Here is a 17,256-nt window from a genome sequence, read left to right on the forward strand (position 1 = left end):
GAAAACCATGAAAAAACGTTGATGACGTCACGGTCACATGACTAAATTATGTCTATGGGCTCATAACAAAATAACGTCAGCCAATCAGAAGACGCGTTACATCCAAAATTAAATTATTATTACATATATCAATTAAAACTGATCATAAATCAAGAAACGCTTCTAAAATTACTTGGGAACAGTATACCAAAATATATATGGTCCTGAAAATTACCAATCCGGATTGTATCTCGTTTTCCGAAATCAAGTCTAACTTTATAACTATTTAACTTAGTCATATATAAGTTTAATAGCATGAGAACTTACACATTAATAAATAAAATCATTATTCACTGTGAAGAAATATTTTTCCAAATCAAAAATTACTTGTTGGTCAGCAATTAAATTAACAGTTGGTGTTACTTAAAACTACAGTACATAGAGATGTATTTCCGTATTTTATACATATGCTTAGTTTCACCATAAAGCATCGTGTATACTGACTGAGACTACTATAAGTTAGTAGTCTCAGATAATGAGTAAGGAAATATGATGTCATTTGAACGTATTCTAATATGAGGCAGGCATTACCTGTGAAAGGGGACGAAGTCTGTATGAAATTTTTTTTTAATTCAAACATGTTAAAAATAGAAACGGAAATTCCGTAACGTTTCCGATTTTTTTTCTTTCATATCAAACAATTATTAAAAATGAATTGGTATTGAGTTCCTTCTCGTATATTTTACTAGACTGATAAATATATATTTTATTCAAAGTCTCATGCAAACAAGACCGGTATAAGGAAGAAGATTTCTGCGCAGATGTGGGGATTAATACACCTTATCGCTATTTGTCTGCCATTACTGAATATCACACAGGTTCCCGTAAAATTTTGACGTCACAAAACAAAATATCTGACGCCACAATGGAAAAGTGATTGTTGATGCGTCAAAAGTTCAAACGGCCGGGTCAGCCGGGATTAGTGATAAGGTGTAGTTTAAAAAAGTCTGAAAAAAAAGTTAATGATTTTGAGTTCATTAGTAGAATGAAAAATTCAGGAAATTTTCCCGAAATTTTTTATTTTTTTTTTATTGTTTTTTCTATCGTAATTTTTATAAAATTGTCCCAAGAGTCAAGACTAATTATCCTGTTATAAATATATTTAATAAGTGACCCGCTCTATCATGTGGGTCTCCTTAGAGTCTAAGCGTAATGCGGAATTGCCGATTTTTCTAAAGTGTGAAACGTGAAAGTCAAATTATTGTGTCGTGAAAACGGGAAATGACAAAAAAAATGAGAATTTCTCACGCACATAGTGTAAGCCGGATATGGGAATCTCACAAAACAGTAATCAAGGGGGTGCAAAACATATGTCCCGATACAAATGCATTGATCTCCAAAAATAAAGAGGGGGTGCGCACCCCCGGAACCCCCCCCCCCCCCCCCCCCCTGGATCCGCCACTGCTAGAGAACCATTATAATTTTATTCTTTATACCAGACTTGTATATTTACCAACACTGGAGACAGAAGGTGTGTCATATATTGGTTGTACAACTTATTAGGTCAAAGGTCAAGGTAAAAAACTTTGGTTTCAGTTGACCATTCATCTGTCCGTCTGTAACGTGTAACAAATTATTTCCCCTCTAGAAAACAGTTATAATTTCATCATGTTCATACTTTTAGTGTATTTTAACCAACACCAGAGTGTATGTTATAATGTTTGTAATACTTCCTAGGTCAAAGGTCAAGGTCAAAACCTTTGGTTCAATTGACAACCTCATGTCCTATGGTACAGATCATATCTGCTCTATACAGTCAACATGGTCAAGAAGTGAAAATGCAAGTGATATAAAAAAAAAAAGGCATACACAATTAAGTCAATCTTAAAATTTCATCATGTTTAACTTCACTTTATAATTATTGATTTAATAAGATGAAATGCAGAATTTCTATTCATAGTTTAAATGTGATTGTCATTTCAAAGGATTCAGGTATTCATATCTTTAAATTGCTATAAAAACGTCTTAATTATTTAAACTTTTATACATGTTTTTCTTTTGAAGTCTTCTATATATCATGAATCAGACATCAGTTTCAATTGGGACATATGTTCAGTAAAATATGTGTGAAATTACAGTTCATAATCATTGTTCATAAGTTTCTATGGGAGATAATCTAAAATCATTGCTCTTTTGAAATATTGTTCTTATCTCCCCTTTAAACTTCAAGAGATCATATTAAGTTTAAAGTATGTTTCACTAAGTGTTTTAGAGAAAGATTTGTAGCATGTATCTGAAAAAAGAACACCATTTTAAAAGAAATAAATTCAAAACTAAAAGTTCAAATTTTTGGCATTTGTACATAACACTTTTCGAATGACTTTTACAATCATTGTATGCCTAGACATTCAAACATTCCTATTAATAATATCATTGAAGTGGAGTTAGAGTCTTATAAGATTGTAAGTATGCTTTACTTTATCACCTATCACTTTCAAGACTTGATGTTCAGTAGTTGTCATTTGTTGATGTGGTTCAAAAGTGTTTCTGGTTTTTCATATAGATTAGACCATTGGTTTTTCAGTTTGAATGGTTTTACACTAGTTATTTTTGGGGCCCTTTTGCAATGTAAATTTATAACTTGCTTTTCAATGTGAGCCAAGGCTCCATGTTGAAGACCATACATGTAATTTGAGACCTATAATGGTTTACTTTTATAAATTGTGTCTTGGATAGAGAGTTGTCTCAGTCATTGGCACTCATACCACATCTTCTTATAAATAACTATTGACAGTTGTTTTCTTCAGCAGTTCGTTTAAATTTCTGACCAGTTAAACAGTTTGGTGCAATTTGGTCAAAGTTTTGAATGAACTGCAATAGATGTTGAAGACCATACATGTAATTTGAGACCTATAATGGTTTACTTTTATAAATTGTGTCTTGGATAGAGAGTTGTCTCAGTCATTGGCACTCATACCACATCTTCTTATAAATAACTATTGACAGTTGTTTTCTACAGCAGTTCGTTTAAATTTCTGACCAAGTTTTGAATGAACTGCAATAGATGGAGAGCAATATTTACAGCCAAGTAAAACAAAAACAAAATAACTTAAAACTTTCCAAAGTTTCATTAAATTACAAAAATAAAAATTCTTAAATTTTCGTTGAAAGTGTGTGCTGTTTTATACACATGTATATGAATTATTTTTACAGAATTAGATTATAATGATTGGTGGAAATGCCACAGATTGAAATTGAAATAATTTTGCAAAATGACCCTGTCCCTATAACATGTATAAGTATCATTTTATTGTCGAGCCTTCAACTTCATTGACTTTAGTTGAAAAAGCAAGACATAGCGATCCTACATTCTGTCGGCGTCTGTGTCGTCGTCGTCCACAAATATTCATTCTGTTGTTAAAGTTTTTGAAATTTTAATAACTTTTTTGAACTATCCTGGATTTCTATCAAACTTGGATAGAAGCTTGTTTATGTTCATAAGATAGTATCCCATGTATCCAGAAGTAAATTTTGTAAAAATAAAATTCCATTTTTTCCTTATTTAACTTATAAATGGACTTATTTTTTTCTGCCAGGAACCATTACATTCACTTTGTGGTTAATAAAGTTTTTAAAATTTTAATAACTTTCTTAAACTATCCTGGAATTGTACCAAACTTGGACAGAAGCTTGTTTATGATCAGGAGATAGTATCCAGAAGTAAATTTTGTAAAAATAAAATTCTATTTTTTCCGTATTTTACTTATAAATGGACTCAGTTTTTCTTCCAGTTAACATAACATACAGTCTGCAGTTAATTAAAACATTTTTAAGATTCTTAAACTATCCTGGATTTTCACCAAACTTGGATAGAAGCTTTTGACAATCAAAAGATAGTATCAAGAGGAATATTTTTATTGATTTTTTTTCATCATTTTTGTTGAGTGTGTGATTAACAGCAAAAGTAGGCGAGACACTGGGTTCCGCGGAACCCTTACAAATCTTTGAAATTTCAATTTGAGATGACAAATATATTGAAAATTAATTTTTCTACAAGTTTCTTTTCCTTTGACTTAAGAAATTGTGGAAAAAATATAACAATGTCAACAGTATGCAAGAAAATTAGCTTTTTTAAGATACATTTTTTACATGTATGAGCTACAGAGTGAGACAATTTTTTTTTTCCTATTTATTGAAAGAAATATATGGCATACATCAATGATGAGATAGGAACATAACGATTACTCTTTAGCTTCACAAACATATATTACTTTATCATTAATTTGTAATGGTGTTTCCATGGCTTAGCATCAAATGATCATTGACAATTTTCTTTTTTCTTAAGCTAATTAGTACATGAATGTGAATTCGGAGAACAAATAGAAATGTCTGAGACAAATGAAGACAGTGATTTTGACTTGTTAGCAGATAGTGGATACACAGATGATATGTCTCAACTGTCGCCAGTGAAAAATGTTGATAAATCAGATATTCATCTTCTTTGTCCATCATTAAACTTCTCTGATGATGAAATGGAACAGAATTGTGTAGAAAAAAGGAACACTTTAGACGATAATGATATAGAGCCTCAGCATGTCAGGAGGTCAATCATAAAAACAGACATAGAGTTTATTGAAAGGGAGATTACTCCTGCAATGATTCAGGTAGAGGAAATCCTGACAAGTGATGATGAAATGTTTTGTACATGTCCAATTGTTTGTATTCCAAGGGAGATAATTATGAAAATTTTTACATATTTTACACAACCTGAACTCTGTTGTAAATTGTCCAGAGTTTGTAAATCATGGTATGACTATGCATTTGATCCTAGCTTATGGAAAGTTATTGACCTTCACAACTACCGAAACATACCATCTGTAAATTTATGTCGTTTAATTGCCAAAGCTACAAACTTACGGTCACTTTTATTGCATGGAAGAGAAAATATTTCAGAAAGTGAGGTTGCTGTTTTTACTGAATATACATCAAATCTTCAACACTTAGATTTAGGATTTTGTCAAAATATGAATATTCCAATGCTTTCAATAATAGTTAACAAATGCCCCATACTTGAAAGTATTAACTTGGAAGGGGATACATGTTTTAAACCTGGAAGTTTACAAATCCTCAGTAGATGTCAGCACTTAAAGGAAATGAATTTCTCACACTGTATTTTAGAAAACATGGACCTTCATCATTTAGCCAAGAATTTAGAAACTATAACAAGTCTTAATATAGATGGAATTTCTTGGATTGATGATGAGTTAGTAATTGTATTAGTTATTATACATGTATGTTATATTCAATGAATTTATGTCTGATTTATCTTCCATGTTGTTTGTCTTCTATGTTTTCTGAGATAATGAAGTCACAGTATTTTCAAATAGCACCTTAGGATTGATATACAATTTAAAATTTTCCCCTTATATTTATTTATGAACCAATCATATTCATTAATATACATTCATGGATTTGAGTTCAAAGAATTAGAACAAGTATGTAAAAAAAAAAAATCTGTATCACCGATGATTTGCCTTTATCTGGAACACTCAAACCAAATGATTTGATAACCAGAGATGTATTAGTTCTTGAACATTTGAGGAGCTTTATGACCATAAGGGACTCATCAGAATAACCAAATCCATTTAAAGCCAATTTTACCTTTGTAAGTTGGAACCTCAGTTTCTGAATAATTTCTTTGTAAAAAAAAATGTTAAAGAGGTCAAAATGGACAATTTGAAAATGATTGGTGAATGGATTTTAAAAAGTACTATAGAAAAAAAAGAATGAGAGACACTAAGTATAAAAAAGGACATAATATTTCTGATATGTTTTATGACTTTTGTAAGGTGTGATAACAATGATTTACATGACATGTAATTATGCTCTAGACTGGGTTGTAAAAAGTTACTTAAATAAATTTTTGGAGTAGACTAAGGGGAGATAATTCAAACTTTGAAAATACAATGAATAAAAATAATACAAATTTACTGATACTATTAGTTATCTTGGTGTAATCAGGGATATACAGAATTTTACACCGTGAATGAAAATTCAGACACCCTGAGGTGCAGCCGATTTTATAAATTTATAAGTTTTATGTTTTATTTCAGACCTGTGATATATTTGTTGAAACAACACAATGAACATTTAACAGAGCTCGTCATTGATGGAGCAGAAATTACAGATGACTGTTATAAATCCATCGCAAAGTGTTCTTACTTAACAGTATTTGAGGCATCATTTTGTGAATTGTTAACAGATAAAAGCCTTGAATATCTTCAGGTATACATGGTTTAGTAATATCTATGAAAATATCATCGTAAGTCCTTTATAGATTGATTTACAATGATTGATTGATTGTTGGTTTGCTTAACATGCAGTGGCAAACATGCATGTTCAGGACGAGAACAAGTTATCAATAAATAGGTAGGTCTTGTAATAGAGGCCATCCAGGATGATGGTCGGGGAAAAGCCACTGGAAAATGAGGGTATGTTGGATAGGGACAGAAATTTTGCCTTGCAACAGTCCACCTACGGTACCCTCAAAGAGTAGTTGCAAGGGTTCTTAATGTGCCTAGAGTGTGACACTCACTTTACATAAGGCTTTGTATTTTACGTCCCCATTCTGACTTGACGTGTCTGAAAACATCCCGCCAAGCCAAACAGACGCCCTATTTGGCAAGCATTTTTACTGCTGGTCAGAAGAACACCAAGTGAACATATTTCTATTCCCAAGTAACCCTTTGAGGTCAGACATACAATTATATAAAACACTATGAGGTTGTTCTCAGTAATTGACAAATCCATTTTGTGTCCCTTATAATTAGTGTCCTACGTATACACATCAAACATCTAATTGATATGGTGTAAAAATGTCATTAACAGTCAGAGAAAAACATGACTTTGTGCAATGCCAAAATATAGTAATAGACAGATGGTAAAACCTTTAATGAACATATACATGTGTATAAACAGTAATATGAACTGGTAGTTTTAATTTTGACCAACTAAAGGCCAGGATCAATTTCATGACCTACCCTATCCTAAGGCAATGCTAATATGGATTCATTATTATTCGTAGGGTACCAATTTAGTGGATTTTGTCTAGTAAAGGTAAACCACAAATTTGAATGTTTAGTGAATCACAGGGTATACATGTACATACCGGGTATTAAGACTTTTAACAGACTTTGCAAAATCAAAGAATCGAAAATTTGTGAAATTTAATTTATTTAAAAAATCTTTTAATTTTGAATGTAGGAGTATGACTTGTGATGTACATGTATATGTGTGATTTATATATTTTAGAATTTAAACAAATTGAAGACATTACGTTTAAGAAAAAAATATTTAAAAAATCTTTTAATTTTGAATGTAGGAGTATTACTTTTGATGTAGATTTTTATTTGTGATTTATATATTTTAGAATTTAAACAAATTGAAGAAGTTACGTTTAAGAAAAGGAACAGAATTCACAGCAGCTGGTTTGATGAATTTCTTCTCCTCTCCTGGAATTAAACATTTGACATCATTAGACATGTCAGAATGCACCGGTTGTGATGATATTTGTGTGTCACAATTATCACAAAGGTATGGTATAAGTCTTATCATTCCTGGAATTAAACATTTGACATCATTAGACATGTCAGAATGCACTGGTTGTGATGATATTTGTGTGTCACAATTATCACAAAGGTATGGTAAAAGTCTTCTCCTCTCCTGGAATTAAACATTTGACATCATTAGACATGTCAGAATGCACCGGTTGTGATGATATTTGTGTGTCACAATTATCACAAAGGTATGGTAAAAGTCTTCTCATCTCCTGGAATTAAACAAATAAATCAATTTATAATCTGATTTAAGAAAAAATGTAAAATTTGTAACTCCCTGACAAATTACTACATCAGCTAAGACTTGGCCATCTACCAACATGATGTGCACCAGATTGTTTTAATTTGGATGAATGCATTTATATTACAATTCAGAATAATTTTATCTTTATTTCTGATCTCTTTTTTTGCTTTGACCAGTACTTGTATTTCTTCTATATAATTGCACAAAATTTGCATCTTGGAACAATGTGGAACCGTTGAAGCTAATCTTGAAAGAATATATATTTTTCACCTTCACATCTTGCTTGTGAATCTAACTTTTTTTTAGGTCAGGGCCTGACAAAACATAATTTGTAGGTAACATTAAAACATAAAAAATGATAATATTATCACTTGCAATTCCCAAATAAAATGGAGTTCCTGTCAGGAAATATATGTCACAATTAGTCTCGGAAGTAACAGTAATTTTTATATGACCGTAAAAATGTTTTGGTCATATATTGGTGTCACGTCATTGTCAGCGTTGTCCAAAGACAGATGATTTCCAGATAATAACTTTAAAATAATTAAATAGAAATCAATTAAATTTAAACACAAGGTTTATAACCACTAAAGGAAGGTTGGGATAGATTTTGGGGTTTTTGGTCCTATCAGTGTAGGAATTAGGGGTAAAAACCGGGCACAAATAAGCATTTTCTTGGTTTTCGCACAATAACTTTAGTATAAGTAAATAAAAATCTATGAAATTTAAACACAAGGTTAATGACCACAAAAGGAAGAATGAGATTGATTTTGGGAGTATTGGTCCTAACAGTTTAGGAATTAGGGGCTAAAAGTGTCCAAAATTAAACTTTGTTTGATTTCATCAAAAATTGAATTATTGGGGTTTTTTGATTTGCCTAATATAACCGTGTATTTAGATTTTAGATCCTTAATTTTTGGTCCTGTTTTCAAATTGGTCTACATTAAGGACCAAAGGGTTGAAAATTTTATCATGAACTGAATTCTTTGGGTTCTTTGATATGCTGAATCTAAACATATACTTAGATATTTGATTATGTGCCCAGTTTTCAAGTTTGTCCAAATTGGGGTGACGGGTCCAAAAGTAAACTTTGTTTGATTTAAAAAAAAATTGAATATATAAGGGGGTCTTTGATATGCTGAATCTAACCATGTATTTAGATTTTGCATATTGAACTATAATAGGTAAATGTCCAATTTAAATTTTTTAATTCTTCGACCACATTCATTCTGTATCAACTATTTAATCACAATCCAAATTCAGAGCTGTATCAAGCTTGAATGTTGTTACCATACTTGCCCCAACTGTTCAGGGTTGGACCTCTGCGTTTGTATCAAGCTGAGCCCTGCTGAATCTGGTTTTATGTTACATTTTGCAAGTAATCAAAGACAGTGGCTTTTTAAAAAATGGACTGGAGAAAAATCCAACATCTTGTTCTATTTTCAAAACATAAATAGATTACTATAGTGGTTATGACTAACTGTTTTAAGTTATTTTCCATTGTGTCACAAGTAATACTGTTTTGAGAATGAACTAGATATTTTCTATTCAATACCTTTTGTATTACAGCTGTGGAAAGACTTTAAAGCATCTATCATTATGTTGGTGCTGGCACATCACAGATAGAGGAGCAACTTCAGTAGTTGATCATTGTAGGTAAGAATGTCTACATTATCACAGTTTTATTCCTAATCATTACATAAAATTAATGGCATTTTTGGTTTTGATACTTATTTCATACGGCAAGAATATCAAGCAAGTTGCCTGCTCATACAAATGTATTCCCTTTTATTTATTACTCCCTACTGATGAACTATTAGTTTTATTTGATTATAATTTGAAAATAGGATTGTATTACATCATATCTAATTTTAGAGAACTATTAATCATATATAAAGTTAGATTGTTTTTCACACTTTTTTCATCATGCTTGAAGATATTGATTGATAATTGGTATATAGTTTTATCATGTTACAGATCAAGGTTGAATTCTTGTTTCAGTCTTATAATTTTGTGCAGAGTTAAATTCCTTGGACTTGAAAATTCACTCATATAATCAGTTTTCCACACTGTTTTTAGTCATGCTTGTTTTTCAAGTTGTTCCCCATTCATTGAAAATTTAATGAAGATGAAAATATCAAACTTTTACTTCTTAAATAGTAGAAAAATTTTAAAGCGTTATGGTCACTTTACTATTTTTTCAGCAATTTGCTACACTTAGATTTAACTGGGATCGACAAGATAAATGGGGACTGTTTTGGGCGTGTACCAACAGAAATGCCACACCTTAGACTACTAGACCTTAAACAGTGTAACAGGGTATGTTTTTATATATTTACAGATACCTTGAACTGCTCAATCTACAAGGTGTCAAATCGATTGCAGGTGACAGTTTTGCTAGAATACCAACTGATATGCCATTTTTAACCAAGTTATCTTTATCTGACTGTAATATGGTATGTTAAAAATAAGAGAATGATGACCATAATACATTAATACAATCATTGCTTTTTCAAAATGTTTTTGTATTTTGTTTTAAAATTATATTATTTAATCCTCTGTGGACTCATGATAGCTTTCCTCTGTGGACTCATGATAGCTTTCCTCTGTGGACTCATGATAGCTTTCCTCTGTGGACTCATGATAGCTTTCCTCTGCGAGTTTGGAGGTTCTTGGCTTTGCTTATGTTTACAAATGAGCAACTTCAAACTTAAAGGTCTCTTTCTATGTAGAAAAATAAATCCTTAAAGTGCACACAAGACAAATTTGATGCCTTGAAAAATTCTGAAAGATGAAATTATCAAAGAGACAGTGCTATCATGAGTCAACTTTGAAACTTTGAAACTTGAAACTTTTTATTTCACTAAAGGCCTCACATGAGACATAATAGTACAATAAATTTAACAAACATTTAATTTAACAAACAATAGTAATGCATGAACTAACATATATACATATAAAGTAGGTGTATGCAGATGAAAGAGTAATATCCATATATTATCATTTAAATACAGACATAACAATTTTGCAAAATTTTGCCAACCCAACAAGTACATACTTATCTTGACTACTCATTAAATTTGACAAGCTTACAGTATTTTTGTTTTTATATATATGATCAGGTATAAACTTTAGTCTTTCTTGAGTAAAAAAGTTACAATTAAATATATAATGAAATTCATCACCCAGTTCTTGCTTAATATTACAAAGATCACAAATTCTTTCAGCTCTATTGATACTAAAAAATCTACCAGCTTCAATTGGCAATTTATGGCTACCACATCTAAACTTAATAAGATTATACATTAAGTCAGGTGGAAGTACAGTGAGATAATTCTCAAATTTAAAATCAGATTTATAAATACGGTAATTTATACACTTCGGTGAGTCGTATACTTGTAATTTCCAACCTTCTACAAATTTTTCATGAAGAACATGCTTTACATTTTTAGACAGGCTTATATTTCTTAATACAGATTGGTCATACCAATAATTTTCATAACCACATTCAATTAAAATATCTTTTATATATAATAACCATTTAGAATGGTACACATCACCTTCATTCAGTTTATGCAACATGTTCGAGATATTTTCTCTTTCTTGCCATTTAAAATTTGCTGCCAAAAACCAACCATTCTAGCTTTAATGCATATAGACATGGGTGTTCTACCAAGTTCGCCATATACAATATAGTTTGGCGTACATTTTTTAACCTTTAATATATACTTGCAAAATTCTAAATGCAAAGACTCAATAATATCATTATTTTCATAACCCCATACTTCTGCACCATATAACAAAATAGGTGCCACCATTGCATCAAATAATTGTAACAAAATATCTATTGGCAAACTAAGCTTTCTCGCTTTACATAAAACATAGAACATAGCTTTTCTAGCTTGTTGTACAAGTCTAGCCAGAGGAAAGCTATTATGCAGAGTTATGGTCCTTGAACTTAGAAAATTCACTCAAATAATCAGTTTTCTATACTTTTTATACTACCCAAAAAAAATTTGGGATCGTATAATGGTATGATGTTGTTGTCGTCTGTGTAGTCCGAAGACACATTGGTTTCCGTATAATAACTTTAGTTTTAGTGAATAGATCTTTTTTTCAGAAGGTTCAATACCACAAAAGGAAGGTTGGGATTGATTTTTGGGATGATGGTCCCAACAGATTAGGTATTAGGGGCCCATAACAAGCATTTTTCTAGTTTCAGGATAATAACTTGTGTACTAGTATTTCAATTGCTCTGAAATTATACCACAATGTTTAAAACCACAAGTAGAAGGTTTGAATTCATTTCAGGGGTTATGGGGCCAAAGTTTAGGAATTAAGGACCAAAAAGGGGCCAAAACAAGCATTTTTCTAGTTTCCAGACAATAACTTCTGTGTAATTATATGGATCTCTCTGAAAATGTACCACAATGTACCATATAACAAAGGGCTTGGATTAAGTTTTGGGTTAATTGCCCAAAATATGCAGCAATTAGGGGCCAAAAAAGGGCCAAAAAGAAGCATGTTTCTAGTTTCCAAACATTCATAACAATAACTTGTGTTTAAGTGTATGGATCTCTCTGAAATTGTACTACAAGGTCCAATACTACAAAGGAAAGCATGGGATTGAGTTTAAGGTTTATTACTCCAAGGAGGATTCAAAAAGTTGGGGGGGGGATTTTTTGTTTACCATTTTTTTATTTTGAAAAGTTTCAAAAAGAAATCTTCAATTGCACAGTATTGTGCAATAGATTTGTTAGATCTTTGACCACATTAATTTTGTGACAAAAACCTATATTATTTAAAAAATTTGATCACAATCCAAATTCAGACAGTATCAAGCTTGAATATTGTGACCAAATTTGTCCCAACTGTTCAGGGATCGACCACTGGGGTCGTATAAAGCTGCGCCCTGCGGAGCACCTGGTTACATTGAAGATATCGACTTGATATTTGTTATATAGTTTACACCATGACAGGTTATAAATCAAGTTCGTATTTTTGTTCCAATACAATGAACTCTGAACTATGTATTGCCATGCAGTAGGTACTCTCAAAATGCTTGTTTTATTTTTATTTTATTCATTTTTTTTCAAGTTTGTATGTTTGTTCTGATAAACACATGAGCTGTGAAATGTATTTGTTCATGCATATATATATGAATAGACATGAAACAAAACAATTACTTTTTGTTACTATCAATATAAAACATGCATGTATTAATGTAATGTTATTTGTTGTGTATTGGTTATTGTAATGTATTGTTTATTTCAGATTAAAGATGAGTTAATTGAGGATGTTGTTCGACAGAAGAGAAACCTGACTGTTATTAATTACTATGGAGAAACTGTAATGTTTGAACAATCATGACACAAAAGATTACTGACAACAAAACTCATATATATATCACTGAAGACCTACAGTATGAAAAACAGCAATAATATGTGTAGTAGCACTGTTAATTTGCTATATTGGTTCTGCCATAAAAATTTACATTATAATTGGTTTTCATTTGTTTTCTACATTCCATTATATAACCAAGGCAGAGGAGGCATTAAGTGATACCATAGTCGTCTGTATGTACATCCCAAAATTTGTTTCCGTTCTCTTACTTAAGCTCTCCTCTTGAAACCAAATGGTATGAAACTTCTACACAATGGTTAATACCACAAAAATATGCAAGAAGGGACTTTTAACTATGTGGTAATTAAGAAATATGTATTTTAGCTTACATTGACAAAAATAGAATTGAAAGGATCAATTTTTGCATTCTTTTTTATATATGTAGGACTCAAATCTATGGCAGGTTCCAAATTTATGGCAGATTCCTAATCTATGGCTATTATGACCTTACAAATGCCAAACAAATCAAATCTATGGCAAATTTTTGTTTTCTCAAAATCTATAGCAGACTTTGAAATTGTGTAATTTTCTGAAAAAAAAACAGTAAAATATAACGCCATGTTATATGTTGTCATGATTATTTTTATTTGTAGAATGTAAATCAAAAACAGATATTTAACACAAATTTTACAAATACACAGGGAAACACTTCGTTTTCCCTCTAGAACAATTTGCTGATGGTTTCAAGGAAGATGTGATGAAGAAAGGCACTGCTGTTTTTTAGTTGTGGATATTTTTATAAAAAGTCTAACCTTGACAGTGACAACAACGTGATAGCAATATAAACCCAAAACTTTTAAGCTGTCATATAACTGTATAAAAACTGCTTTCTTATTTGGTAAAGAACTTCCATTTTTATATACGATCGCATTGGCGGTCCTATATTGGTATCACGTCGTCAGCGTCTTTGTCAACAACGTTGTCCGAAGACAGATGCTTTCGGGATAATAACTTTAGTATAAGTAAATAGAAATCAATAAAATTTTAACACTATGTTTATAACCATCAAAGGTGGCTTGGGATTAATTTTGGGGGTTATGGTCCTATCAGTTTGGGAATTATATAACATACATTTATCTAGTTTCAGGACAATTAGTTGTGTATAAGTATTTCAATTACTCTGAAATTGTACCACAATGTTCATACCATTAAGTAGAAGGTTGGAATATATTTTAAGGGTTAAGGGGTAAACAGTCTAGGAATTAAGGGCCAAAAAGGGGCCAAAAACAAACATTTTTGAAGATTCGGGACAATGACTTATGCTTTTTTCACTGTATGGATCTCTCCGACATTGTACCTCATGGTTCCATATATTGAAGGGAATCCAATTCCAATTTAAATTTAAAGAATACTGTTATATATATGTTTGATTACTTGATTACCTCCCTTACACTCATTGAAAATTATGTTAAAGGAAGTGATAATTGTCCTGAGATGTGTAGCTTTAAATTTATTTTTTGAAGTTACTGTTAATTAGGGCCCCACCTTTAGGCGGGTCGCCCTATAGTGATCAGTCTGTCCGTCCATCCGTCGTACCGTCCGTCCGTAACACTTTAACTTTGTGTCCGCTCCATATCTAGAGAACCATTATGATTTCATACTTTATACTTTACATGTTTATTAACCACCACCAGAAGGCGTGTCATGATGTATGTACAACTTCCTAGGTCAAAGGTCAAGGTAAAAAAACTTTGGTTTCAGTTGACAACCCTGTGTCCTGTGGTGAAGATCGTGTCAGCTCTATATCTTGAGAACCGTTATGATTTCAAAGTTTATACTTGACATGTATATGAACCAACACCAGAGGGTGTGTCATAATTTATGAACGACTGCCTAGGGCAAAGTTCAAGGTCAAAAACTTTGGTTTCAGTTGACAACCCCATGTCCTATGGTAAAGATTGTGTCCACTCTATATCTTGAGAACCGTTATCATTTTAAAGTTTATACCTGATATGTATATAAACCAATATCAGAGGGTATGTCATAATTATGTACAACTTCCTAGGTCAAAGGTCAAGGTCAAAAACCTTGGTTTCAGTTGACAACCCCATGTCCTATGGTAAAGATCGTGTCCGCTCTATATCTTGAGAACCGTTATCATTTCAAAGTTTATACTTGACATGTATATAAACCAACACCAAAGGGTGTGTCATAATTTATGTGCAACTTCCTAGGTCAAAGGTCAAGGTCAAAAACTTTGGTTTCAGTTGACAACCCCATGTCCTATGGTAAAGATCGTGTCCGCTCTATATCTTGAGAACCGTTATCATTTCAAAGTTTATACTTGACATGTTTATAAACCAAGACCAAAGGGTGTGTCATAATTTATTTACAACTTCCTAGGTCAAAGGTCAAGGTCAAAAACTTTGATTTCAGTTGACAAACCCATGTCCTATGGTAAAGATACAATTTTTTAATGCACATTATTCACAGCGGGGTCCACAGAGATGGCTCCCATCTCAATGATATCTAGTTAATATAAATTCTAACCATGACTGTAAGTTATTTTATATTTTAATACTTTATGATGTATTTAAATGAGTAGTTATTGTTGCCAACTTAATTAGATAGTAGAATTGAGATTATTTTTGGAATAAGGGATTGGGGGAGGTGAAAAAAAATGGGGAGTGGTGGGGGGTAAAATTTTTCTCATTTCAGATTTCAGAAATTAAAGATTTTTTTTTCAAATATTTTTTTTGAGGGGATTTATATTCAACAGCATATATAGTGTATTGCGCAAAAGCAAAAAAAATACTTTTAAGTTCATTAGATCACATTTATTCTGTGTCAGAAACCTTTGCTGTGTCAACTTTTAATCACAATCCAAATTCAGAGCTGTATCAAGCTTGAATGATGTGTCCATACTTGCCCTAACTGTCCAGGGTTCGACCTCTGGGGTCGTATAAAGCTGCGCGCAGTGGAGCATCTGGTTAATTAACTAATTGGTATAAGAAATGAATTGAATAGGTACCATACACATATCAGGAATTGCCCTTATTATTCACATAATTTTAATCCTGAATTCTGTATTAAGGTACCGTATATCACTTCTATCCTTCTACACAATGGTAATTTTATGCCGTAGATTTGGGTTGGCATGGAGTCATTTTTGCCTTTTATTAGGAATCTTAAACTTTTAAAAAAACCTTTTCCTCTTAAACTACTGTACCGTATTGCAAAGTAAAAGCTGTAAAAAGCCTTGGCATGACAAAGATTACCAATTCAAATCAAGAGATGACCAAGGACCTGATTGATATATACTTAAAAACAACAACAACAACAAAAAATCAATCAATAAGCAAAAACATACAAATTTAACAGACCTTACTACAAATAACAAAACATATCTAACTATAAACAAACAACTTTTCACGTGTTCAAAATCTTTGTACAACTTTGTTAAATTAAAATATTTAAAAAAAAAAATCTCTACAAAAATCACATGAACTAAACATGATCCAAAAAAATGAGGTCAAGGTCATATAAACAAAACGAGAAATATATGTACACCTTACAATAATTCAATACACCAAATATAGTTGACCTATTGCTTACAGTTACTAAAAAACAGACGACCAAGAAAACTAAACATTGATATACAGGTTATAATCATTTCATATATTTTGTTTAATCGAGGTTAGAACTCACATGAAAGTAACTGCAAGCAGTCTCTTGTTAATTTATGTATCATTGTCATTTTCCTTAGTTTCTTTTGTTAACTATTCTGACATCTACACAGACTTATTTAAAACTGAGTTTTATTGTGCGTATTGCTATGTATTTGTTTATTCTACATTGGCTAGAGTTATAAGGGGAGGTTTCATGTTTAACCCACAGCATTTTTGTGCCTGTTCAAAGTCAGGAGCCGCTGGTCTTTGTTAGTCTTGTATGTTTTTTTTAAATTTTAGTTCATTTATATGTTTCTGAGATTAATGTGACGTTTATTTCACTAAACTGGTACATAATTTTTTTAAGGGGCCAGCTCAGGAACACCTCCAGGTGCCGGATTTTCTC

General features: G+C 31.6%; 1 protein-coding gene across 3 annotated transcripts; it reads left to right on the plus strand.

Moving 5' to 3' along the window:
• Positions 1-336: 336 nt before the first annotated feature.
• On the plus strand, positions 337-13,340 carry LOC139486150 (F-box/LRR-repeat protein 2-like). 3 transcript variants are annotated; one of them, XM_071270885.1, is made up of 7 exons: positions 337-518; positions 4,325-5,242; positions 6,093-6,264; positions 7,409-7,572; positions 9,409-9,495; positions 10,044-10,158; positions 13,114-13,340. In XM_071270885.1, the coding sequence occupies exons 2-7, from the start codon at positions 4,365-4,367 to the stop codon at positions 13,207-13,209; spliced, it is 1,512 nt and encodes a 503-aa protein (XP_071126986.1). In that variant the 5' UTR covers positions 337-518; positions 4,325-4,364; the 3' UTR covers positions 13,210-13,340. The 3 variants fall into 3 exon arrangements, with proteins under 3 accessions (XP_071126986.1, XP_071126988.1, XP_071126987.1); XM_071270887.1 differs by lacking the exon at positions 10,044-10,158 and adding an exon at positions 10,181-10,295; XM_071270886.1 differs by having other exon boundaries at positions 343-391.
• Positions 13,341-17,256: the final 3,916 nt, after the last annotated feature.

Source organism: Mytilus edulis, chromosome 8 (genome assembly GCF_963676685.1).
Source record: "Mytilus edulis chromosome 8, xbMytEdul2.2, whole genome shotgun sequence".
In the NCBI taxonomy this organism is placed as follows: Eukaryota; Metazoa; Mollusca; class Bivalvia; order Mytilida; family Mytilidae; genus Mytilus; species Mytilus edulis.